Source organism: Lissotriton vulgaris, unplaced genomic scaffold, assembly GCF_964263255.1.
Source record: "Lissotriton vulgaris unplaced genomic scaffold, aLisVul1.2 SCAFFOLD_763, whole genome shotgun sequence".
NCBI classification, from domain to species: domain Eukaryota; kingdom Metazoa; phylum Chordata; class Amphibia; order Caudata; family Salamandridae; genus Lissotriton; species Lissotriton vulgaris.
Window position 1 is genome coordinate 902,786 of NW_028254011.1, and position 11,642 is coordinate 914,427.

Genomic DNA, 11,642 nt, shown 5'->3' on the forward strand with positions numbered 1-11,642 from the left:
CTGGTATATAGCCAAATAAAGTTTAGCTAAAGCCTTTACAAAACATAATAATTGCCAGAAGGGTAGAGGTCAATGTCACTCATTGGTTTTGCCAATGCTTGTTTTATGTTTTCCAGTCTTCTGGAGAAGAAGCGTTCATTACTGAAAATGGTAGACCGCCTCGATCTAAAATTGCCCACTCCATGTTGTTTTGTGATTCACTGCAAGGCATCTACAAGGTTGGGTTTTCAACACTCTACTGGCTCCCTCTGGATTACTGGAGAAGCGTGGCTCAGTGGTTAGAGGCGGCAGACCCAGAAGCTGAGGTCGGCCGTGGACCAGGGTTCCATTCCCCGCCTCGGCGGGTCTCGGGCTCAAAAATTCCACGTAGTCGACAATTCTCGCTCTGGTGCCTACTTGACTCACGGGGTCACACTCTGCGACTCTGGGCAATAGCTTGCTTAATCTCCACTACGGCCCCTCGCGGCGGGATGCCTGGCTTTCACCTTGTGGATACCCGGCCGGGGTATCTCACAGGGGAATACCAGGACTGGTTCCCTAAGCAAGCGCCTTGAGGCCCCTGGGTTAAAGTGCGCTATATAAATCGAAACACACACATTTACATTTACATTTACATTACTGCTGGCGAGTCTTTCCTCTGGGCTGGCTGTGCCTCCCAAAACTGCTTCGGGTTCAGTTCGGACTCCAGTGGTAATTCTACATAGACAACATGATTTACACCAGACTTGCTACGCTGTACTTAGCACCCACACCAACGGAGGATGTTGAGGCCGGAGCTCTGTCCAACTGAGCCAAATCTGTCTCTAACTCCACCACACATGAGTTCAGTGCCTGAACTCCATTCATTCAAACTCTGACAAGACCCTGCCTTTGCCTAGATGCTGTCTTCCAAAACGTCATCAATTCTTTGGATAGGAATCTGACCAGAGGCAACCAGCTGTTGATGGTGGAGATGTATATTCCCCACAATGTGACAATAACAATTTTATATGGACCTACAAGGGACCTGTGTGCCAGATACCTCCCCTGACGTGGTTAGTTGTATGGCCCCCTACCTCCAGCTTTCTAGGTCCTTCAACGGAATAGCCTGCCTCCTTCACCATGCTGATTAGAAGGGCAGCGAAGCCCAAATTCACTCCTGCTTTCAGTCAAAGTAAAGACTAACATCCTTTATAAAGGTTCTCCAATCCGACGATCCTCGCCAGAACCTCCATTGCCACTTAACAAGGCTCTAACTGACACTCATGGGCACTTGTTCAATCCCTGCTTTTGTGCACCAGTAAACAGAAGTGGCACATCTTTATAGGTCAGCCCCTGGTGACATTGTCTTTCTCATGCAGCATCCTACTCTGGAGAGAACAGGACTCCACTAGCGGTTAACATTTCCTTCTCCGTAATCCCATCAAACCGGCAGTTGCAGAGAATGAAGATATGTTGGCAAGAGTATTGTTTTTGTCTTCTTGCCTTGCCTTTAGGTCAGTCAACACCTGCTGCTTGCTGGGATGATACTGCCACGCATTATGGCACCTGCAGTGCCAGAAGAATTCAGAGCCAATGTAGCACAGACCATTCAGAATGGCCAGGATGCAGCCAAGTTTGTCATCCGCTCAGGACTGGACATGGCAGTGGTTAGCGTTAGCTTGGATGAGATTCACTGCGGTTTTCGGTGACGTTCAGGTGTCATTCGTGAATATGCCTTTCAACAGGTTTGACTCTTTGGTGAGAAGGCAGGCTCTGCCCTCGAGCACTTTTCCACACACACGGCAGTATCCCCAGCACTTGGGCCCCTTTTGTAGACATTGCTAGGAGTTTCATCTTCAGTCAAAATCAAGGCTCACCACCTCGACAAGTGAATTGCCAGCCCTTTCCGCATAGGAAATTTATCAGGCATTTCTCTGACAAACATGTGCAACAAACTTTCCTGTTCCCAGCCCCTATGGCAGCAGCCTCCTAGTCGCTTAAGTTTACCCTTAGTGGCTTAATGACAATAGGGAGGCTGGTTCACTCCTTTTCTTCACCAGTAGCAAACAATAATATCCAAAAGGTGGGTTTTGCGTTTAGTCCAAAGAAGCTACCCCCTGCCATTCCTTTCTGTTAAAATGCCTATTCCAAATTACATCAGAGTGGCTTTTGGAGTTCCATTTTGCTACAGCAAGACAAAGCTCTTTTGAAAAAAGCAGCCATGGAGAGGGTCAAGCCCTGAGAAAACTGAAATGGATGTTATGCCCACTATTTGCTAGGGCTAAAGAAGATCTGAGGACTTTGCCCTGTTTTAGATCTTCCACGCCTCCCCTCTGCGCCTTCCTGCAGAAGGACAAATTGAGGATGTTCACACTTCAACGACCTGTTCATGGGTAAAACCGGCTCTGACACAGCACAGGGAACCAGATCTTTAAACCACAGTTTATTCTAATACTTAAGCCAATGTAATTCGTTTCGCCCAGGCACTGGCCGCCTTCACACAAACTGGGCGCCATTTTGAGCTCCCCTTGTATGATGTTAGAACATGGCACGTGATGCATGGACATGAAAGAACTCTGAAACAGCTGTCCTTTAAAATGTGTCTATCATTTAATTACCATTGTCCATGCCGACTCTGCAGAGATTATAATACCACGATTACTGCATCGGATAAATGCAATACTACTAATGACTACACACTTTGGTCTTGGTGTTTAACCGGAGGTCTTCCCTTTGTAACATCAGTGTCGGGCCTTCGCAGTTAAACCAATTTATGCAAAACACCCAGCCGTACACAGGAATGATGCAGAACTCACAGAACCCAGGTCACGCTCTGTGCCTATTAAGCTCATGATTGTGCATACAATGGGCCCACAACAATAATTATTAAACCACTTAACGGAAAAAATAAACATTTGAAATTGGTCCGTGCACATTTAAAAGGGCTACACTTTATGTATACAAGTAGGGAAAACTACTTTTTTTCCCCTCCAGGTGCTGCCCAAGTTAAAAACGAACATATTCCATTTAATCAGTATTATTGCTTTAGTTTTTGTATTCATCTGGGTTACCCTTTTCACACGATCTTCCTTCATGACCCTGTGTTTCCAAGTGCCAAATAAATGCAAAGTGTAAAATGCAGCACTTGGCTCTAGTGTGTGTGTGTGTGTGTGTGTGTGTTGTGTGTGTGTGTGTGTTGTGTGTGTGTGTGTGTACACATATATAACTGTACAGAATGCAATCTGCTGTTTGATGCTGTTGGGCTTGGGAAGATGCCTTTACTCACGCGAGGCGAAGCCTGAGGTTAATCAGGATATCCCTCTGCTACCTTAACAGTGGTAAGAAATAGCCTATTCTACCAAGCGCATCTGCATATATGATTTATGCCTTCACATTTTTCAGGTGTATTTGTTTTAACTAAAGTTACATAACCAAAATCAGGGTGCCAGGTGTTAAATTTGTGCAGCAAGGTAAAGTCACACTGAAGAGATGTCACTATTAGGCGAATTGGTCGTTGTAAAGTAATTGTTGTATGCTGTCCTTCTGTTAAGTGGGGATGGGGGATAGGGGATAGAAGAAGTAGTAAAGCTTTAACTTAATCATCTGAATCTTATGGATTGCATCTCCATTGAGTACATGCTCGTTGCTTACAAACAGTTGCGGTCTAATGATTTGAAACCGCTTCAGGTACCTCCTAAAATAAATCCTCATCAAACCTTTGGCAAATTCTTTTCTACTTAAGTTATCATGCAATCTGAGTAAATATGACTCCAAATAAGATTCCCAGTAACATCATCTGATTTGTTCGATGGCTCGTGCACATATCACTCCAAAAAAAAAAACCAAGCATTTACAATGCAATAGGTCTCGCAGCATTAAAGTTTTAGTTATTGGCATTGTGTATGACAGTGCGTTGCATAAATTTTTTAGCAAACTTTGAATTGGGGAGCAGTGAGAGTGTGTGCAAGAGTATGCTGTTGCTCACAGCTGTTATTATTCACACAACTCTGATGATGCACCTCACGCACGGGGCTGACGCAGTTATTATTCACACAGCTCTGATGATGCACCTCACGCACAGGCTCACAGTTGTTATTCACACAGCTCTGATGATGCACCTCACGCACGGGCTCACAGCTGTTATTATTCACACAGCTCTGATGATGCACCTTGCGCACCGGGCTGACGCAGTTCTTATTCACACAGCTCTGATGATGCACCTCACGCACGGGGCATGCGGAAAATAAATCACCCCTACCCCAATATTTTTGTTTAAATATCCCTCTTTATGCTTTCCCAATGTTGACATGCAAGTAGCAATGACTATGATTGAGTACGAAATTGACAAAGGGTAATGGAGATCACCAGTAAGGAACCAGGGCATCACTGGACACAACAGACACCTAAATTGTAGCCCCCCTCCACCCCCCCCCCCCCCCCCCCCCCCCCCTGGAAAAATACTATAGATAGTGGCAGCATTGCCAGTTGTTCTCCAACTCATTCGGGCAGGTGCCTGGCAGAGGACTGTTGGCCAAGTCAAAACTCTTGAATACATGACCAGCACTTCTCAAACAATGAGTAACGTTATCATAAGATAATGTTAACAGTCTTCGAAAAACACAAAAAAGAGGCCCAACACAAACAACAACAAAAGAGGTCGGATCAGTCACAATACTGTGGGATGGCTCATCAAACACCGGGTTGCTTAGTCCCATGGAGTCCAAAACACCACATGGTAGCCAGGTAAGTGTGAGTTTCAATAGTGAGCTAGAGTTTGGCACAGCCACGCTCCAATTACCTTGTCTGACGCCTCCTCAGTGGCAAATTTAGCATTGACAGCAGTGTTGCCGTGTGAGCAAGAGCTAGAGCTGGATACCTGTTTCAGCAGGCATACACTGCAACTATTTTACCCCTAAACCCACCTGTCAGGGAGGAGACCGACTTCACAGGGAGTCAATAAAAGGGCAGGAATATCAAAGGGGAAAGACATGACCAGCCAATGAGCGATAAAGGAAGTGGGCGGCCTTAAAGTACTCAACAAATCAGACAAGGGCACCAGTGATGACGAGAGGGGCAGGAGCTCGCGCTATGTAGCCAATTGGAGAGGAAAGAGGCGGTGTTACAGAGTCAACACGTTGTACACAGGAAGGAAAGTGAAAGTATCCTACAGCATGTGGAGGTAGTGGAGACCTTGGGTAGATGAGTTGAGAATAAAAGGAAGGGTCGTATATTCCTCTTGAGCGTCGGCTGTGACCACAGCAAGGGAAGACTTGACAGGGTGAACGAGAAGCGGCGGGCGCCCTAGCGGCTCCCGGGTCCCGGCAAAGAGAGGGCACCTGCAGGGAGGTCTGGAGACGGTGTGCGGGACTGAACTTAACCCTTTACTGCAGGAGGTGGCCGTCAGAGGAGGCAACGACAGCCTGGGCCAAGGGCTGTAGCCTCAGAACTGGTACAGGTACTTAGTTGTAGGGGGAGGGGGGTGTGTGTGGGTGTGTGTGTGTGTGTGTGTGTGTGTGTATGTGGGGGGGGGGTCTCTGTGCGTGCGTGTAGGTGCGCTCGTGTGTGTGTCTGTGTGTGTGCGGCGGAGGTCTGTGTGTGTGTGTGTGTGTAGTTGCGCTCGTGTGTGTGTCTGTGTGTGCGCATGCGTGCAGGGGGAGGTGTGGCTGTGTGGTACGGCTTTCCAGGAAAGGAGACAGGAGCTGGCCATAGCGAGCGCGTTCGCGTGGCCCGCTCAATTCCGAGCGCGCGGCCAGCTCCTGTCCCCTCTCCTGGAAAGCAGAATCCCTAACAATAGGTCTCTGGCAAGATCGCGCTTCGCGCGGTTCAATGCCACGAGAACTGAAAAATTGTCATCTTGAGTATCTAAGTGCAAAGGCTAGAGGAAGCTTGAACCAGTTTTGTGCATTTCCAGTAGTGGAACATTCCTGAAAAAGCAGCGGAAACACCCCATAATATGGACAATCACCCTCGGACTGTCCCCAGGCCATACCTTCTAATTCTGAGAAATTTAATGACCCCAGAGGAGGTGACTTTATAACATAGTCTTAAAATTGGAGAGGGTCGAGAAGGCCATTTACAAAAAAAATTGATTAACAATACTGCAGACCCACTAGTCCGGCTGCGGGCAAAATGGGGCCATGACGTAGCAGGACTTGATGACTAGGAGTGGCTAGCGGCGACTGCCTCTCCTCGAGGTGGCCATTTCCTCTAGACTCAGATTAGTGCAGTTAAAGCTTCTGCACAGATCCTACTTGTCTGGGCCGCTACTGGTTGAGATGGGCTATTGTACAGAGGGTGGCTGCCCTAGGCACTGTGGGCAGGAGGGCACTTTCAGCCATAACCTCTGGGATTGTCCGTCTGTTCAACGATACTGGGCGGATGTGGTGGGATGCATGGAAGAAATGTTGGGGCAGATATTAAGCTGGCCATCCGTAATTCCTGGGGCCTGACAGACCTGAACTCCATGGAGCGTATCTGGGTAACTTTGGAATTGATGGTTGTTAAGTGGAATATTGTGCTAATTGGGAGGGCAGGGGACCCGCCACGACTTGTTGATTGGGGCAAAGACATGGACTGGTGCATGATCACTGAAAAAAACGTATTTGAAGCCAGGGGGTGTCCCACCAAATGGACCCAGATCTGGGAGAGCTGGAATGACTATAGAGGAGGGTTATGTGAGCCCCTGCAATCTAGGGACGCTGCTGTCACACAAGTCCTGAACACTGTAGAACTGTGATTATGCTATCCTATTTTGTACTTACTGTGTTTGTCTATCCCACCTCATGAGTATTTTGCTTTCATCTATGTATGCTATTCTTCTTGATTGTCATACCTTGATTCAATAAAAAGTTATGAACAAAAAAATTGGAGAGGGTCCTTGATGAAACTAAGGGACGTTGTGGGCTTTTAGTCAACCAATGATACTTCATTTTGATTCTAGTGTAATCATAAAGTGCAAGAGACAAATTAAAAAACACAAGGTTGTATTCATCATTAAACTTGGCTGAAAACGCCGAAATTTGATTTACACAAATGCAATAAAAATAGTGAGTAAAAAACTCGTTAAGGTACAATCATTTTTTTCTTTTTGTTATACGGGTCAGTGCAAGTCTGGAGGTTAAATAATGTTTCTTGCAGGCAAATTAACTTATTTAAAGTCTTAGGTTCAGCATACTTGGTGTTTAATACAAAAGTCAACGTTGTGTGCCCCCTTATTTGCATGCCATTCAATGAACGATGGCGATTAGCAAGTCTTTACATCTACAGTAGTAGCTGCCTTAACTTAGCATTTCTTTCCAAGGCTGCATGATTCTTTCTCCTAACATTTTGTCCTCTCTTTCAGTTCCTGTGTAGCGATCATCTCACCCGGGTCTTGGCATTACTGACAGAGCTGGCCATCAATCAAATACAGTATTAACCACTGGGATAACACAACACCAGCATTTTCTCTAAGAGGCGCAAGTGAAGTTGAGCGTTTCAGTAACACACCCTCCTGTCATCGCTTAGAGCACAATAACTGGCACTTTGAGCTGTGGATACCAGGGTAATATCCAAGAATATACCAAGATCCTTTGGGGCTGATTGTATTTCTCAGCCATTTCAAGATGCTTCACCTTGGAGTCTGCAGGTTTGCTTTGACGCTGCTGCATAACTTGCATGGTTGCTCAATTTGTTGTGTTTGCATTATCAAAATGTCAGAGGAGGCGTTGCCTTAAACTTCCAAATCGACTGTGCGCAGAATGTTTGTTCTGTGTTAACCAGGCTTCGATCTGCTCATCATGTGAAAACAGATATTTGTTACAATCTTGGATATTCAACTACACCCCTCTGTACCATAGAGTCTTTAGCAGTTTTGAACTAAAAAAAAGTTGCTGTATTAGACACTATCACAGTTGCGGGCCTGATGAATTTGGCGTTGTTTAGTAACTTAAGTTCTACGTGGACCACCAACGTGTAGACAATATCTTAAATTATGTTTTTATATTATAGAAGGAAATTCCACACAGTGGTACAATGAAATATGTGCAACAATTGAAAGACTAAACCTTTTTGGACATCTGTATATTTCTGAACTATTGTATTGCTTTAAAATGAGGCACTTTAAATTGTTTTACTTGTAAATATGTGTTTATATGTATAGCGCTGTTAGCTTTTAATTATTAAAAATTTGACAAATATCTCTGTTTTGAGTGGACCAGGAATATGAAATTAAAGAATGATCTCGTGTGAAAGGTCACTGATCCAAGTGGATATATTTTATTCTACCGTAAATTAAAATGACTTGTTCGAAAGCGCTGACCATGCTTTAAAATGGGCTGGGAGCACTATTAGAATGGGTTAGCAAAGAGTAACCTGATTAGAGATGGAACTGGAAGGGTCTGCAGACTAAGCAACGTCTTGTTTAACAGAGAACTGTTTTGGACAAGATTAGTGACTGGCTTGTAGGAAAGGAAATTAGGTTGTGTACGTTTGATGTGAAAGTGAAAATTGGTGATACAGAAATGTATAATTGTGAAGAGGAGCAAAAATGACTGGGGGAAGACCACATGCAGGGGATAGATGGTATGAAGGCCAAAAAGATAGATTAGCCAGTACAGGGGTAACGATAAAAGTGGTCTGAAGATGCCCGTTACGTTTCTAAATTGGTTGAGGCAAGTGGATTGTGCAGATTGAAAGCAGAGTCTTACAACTGAGTACTTTGAATAAGGAGCTAAGAATTGTGCAAATTAAGGTCTGTGAAAATACTACTGAGCAAATTATTGTGCATGCTCTAACTATGGACTTGCTATAATCTTGATCTGTTTTGGCCAGTGTGTTCTCTTGTATCCCCCCCACTAGACACTTTTAGATGTATCTCAAACTAACTGATGCTATAACTGTTAGTTGTGACTAAAGAGTCTGGTTAGTTTGCTACTTTGGCATAATGGTGTCCCACAAAATATTGTTAAAGGATTGGTGCCTGCAGCAGGATGTTTCTATCCCTGAGTGTGTGGAGAAGTGTGGCTCAATGATTAGAGCGGCAGACCCTGATGCAGAGGTCTAGCCTGGGACCAGGGTTCAATTCCCCGCCTCGGCGGGTCTTGGCTCAAAAAATTCCACGGACCTGATAATTCCCGCCTCTGTGCCTATTCCAACCATGGAGTCCCACTCTGCAACTCTGGGCAATAGCTTGCTTAATCTCCACAACGGCCCCCACAACGCTAAGGATGCCTGGTCTCCACCTTGGGGGTGCCCAGGAGTGGACCCCGCACAGGGAAACCAGGATGGGTTCCACAGCGGTATTCGTACAAGGGCCTTGAGACCCTTGCGGGTGAGTAGTGCGCTATACAAGTATCAATTTACTACTGTGAATAATTGGAAAAAGCAGGTTGTAACTACCAGATTCTACTTTTGTTAGTCTGTAATTTGGGGAGGGACTGAGTCAGAGTTGGGTTGATAGATGCTTGGCATCATTGGTAAATTTTGTGAGACTTTCTCTGGGTGTCAAACCGGATCTGGGTGCTTTTTCTGCAGTAGTCAGCCACTGACAATAAGGGGATGCTAAACAAAAAGGTCATAAGCTGGGCCTCGAGGACACAAAGTGATGTCAACTTATCACACAAGGCATCAGTGGTACCATTGACATTTGTTCCTATAGTTTTTCCACGCTTCTGTAGACCAGGGTCTCTGAGCCAATGGTTCTGGTTTTGGTTTGCTTTTTGGTGTTTTTCTCCCTTTTTAACTTGAATTCTTAAGTATGTCTCCTCCTAATTTTTCATAGTTCAAACCATACCGGAAGCCGACCCTTGCATCGACTACATATTTGATATGGGGAGACACACAGCTCCATGTTGGGATTTGTAAGCCTTCATTCACCCTAAATGCAAAAACAACAGTTGATGGGCAGAATGCAGAACAATGTCATACATTCACCCCAGTACAGAGATCTGGGCCTAAATCCATCGTTTTTGTTTTTGCTCACCATGCCGTTCGTTTGAACTCTGCCATATGCAAATCAGTCTTGACCGTGTGCCTCATGGGTACAGTCCAGCCGGAACTGCCAAGCCAGTTCCTCCCTGGACTGAAAACAAGCATCCTAGGACTGGTTTCGGGGTTTCACCCCTCTTCAGCCAGGATAGCTTGATTGCTGTGGCATGGAGAGCACAGGACCGATGTCTGGGCATACCCTTCCCACTCGGGGTGAAAAATGCAAAACCAACGGTTAATGGACAGTATGCAGAACAATGTCATACATTCACCCCAGTAAAGAGATCTGGGCCTAAATCCATCTGTTTTTTTTGCTCACCATGCCGTTCCAGTTTGAACCCAGCCATATGCAAATCAGTCTTGACCCTGTGCCTAATGGGTACAGTCCAGCCGGAACTGCCAAGCCAGGTCCTCCCTGTACTGGAAACAAGCATCCCGTCAAACCGGGTTGCAGAGAATGAAGCTGTTGGCAAGAGAATTGTTTTCGTCTTCTTACCTTGCCTTTAGGTCAGGCAACACATGCTGCTTGCTGGGATGATACTGCCACGCTTTATGGCACCTGCAGTGCCAGAAAAATTCAGAGCCAATATAGCTCAGACCCTTAAGAATGGCCAGGATGCAGCCAAGTTTGTCATCCGCTCAGGACTGGACGCGACAGAGTGGTTAGCGTGGATGAGATCCACTGACGTTTTCGGTGACGTTCAGGTGTCATTCGTGAATATGCCTTTCAACAGGTTTGACTCTTTGGTGAGAAGGCAGGCTTTGCCCTCGAGCACTTTAAAGAAAGAAGAGAAACTGTTTACTCATGTGTTTTTCCACACACTCACGAGGCAGTATCCCCAGCACTTTGGCCCCTTTTGTAGACATTGCTAGGAGTTTTATCTTCAGTCAAAATAAAGGCTCACCACTTCGACAGTCTTGACCCTGTGCCTCGTGGGTACAGTCCATCCCGAACTGCCAAGCCAGGTCCTCCCTGGACTGGAAACAAGCATCCTAGGACCGGGCTGCACTGTTCCCAGGAGGCACAGGGTCTAGACTGATTTACATATGGCCAGGTCTAAACTGGGGTGGCATGGTGAGCAAAAGATTGATGGATTTAACCCAGATCTCTTGACTCGGGGGGCGGGGGGGTGGTCCATGTTTTGATTTGTTCTGCATTCCGTCCATCAACTGTGTCTCTTTTGCTTTCTCGCTCTAAGAGCACCAGGTACGCCCAGATGGTGGGTCCTGGGCTCACTGTGCCACTGGAATCAAGCTATCCTGGCTGAAGAGGGGTGAAACCCTGAAACCGGTCCTCAGATGCTTGTTTCTGGTCCAGGTAGAGCCTGGCTTGGCAGTTCAGGCTGTGTGAAAATACAGCATGGCACAAAGGCAAGCGTGATGTAGTAATGTGTGCAAAAGAAACTCTGCCTATAATGTGTACAACTAGGCTAGCATAGGGAAAGTGACAATGAGATGTGCAGGAAACGCCCAACACCCTCATTTTAATCCGGATAATGGCATGAAATAAAATACTAATTGGAAGGTAAACAAACCCAAATCATAGTCTGAAAATAAGGTACTCTAAAGAAGATGGCTGCAATGACAATTTAGAGTAATAGTCAAATCTTGGTGTTTCAGAGGAATCCATTGTGCCACTTGCCAACCCAAAGGCCAAGTACTCCATAAAGGAGTCTGATTCAGCATATGATGATTGGTCAACAGCCCAAGTCACA

The 11,642-nt window shown here is 45.8% G+C and overlaps 1 protein-coding gene across 1 annotated transcript in view; it reads left to right on the forward strand.

The window, feature by feature from the left end:
• Positions 1–8,196, forward strand: part of CENPL (centromere protein L) — a 73,305-nt gene extending 65,109 nt beyond the window's left edge. The window contains exon 5 of the mRNA XM_086951539.1: positions 7,304–8,196. Within this exon, the coding sequence (XP_086807665.1) occupies positions 7,304–7,378 (75 nt within the window). The 3' untranslated portion in view covers positions 7,379–8,196. The remainder of the gene's footprint in view (positions 1–7,303) is intronic.
• The last annotated feature ends 3,446 nt before the right edge of the window (positions 8,197–11,642 follow it).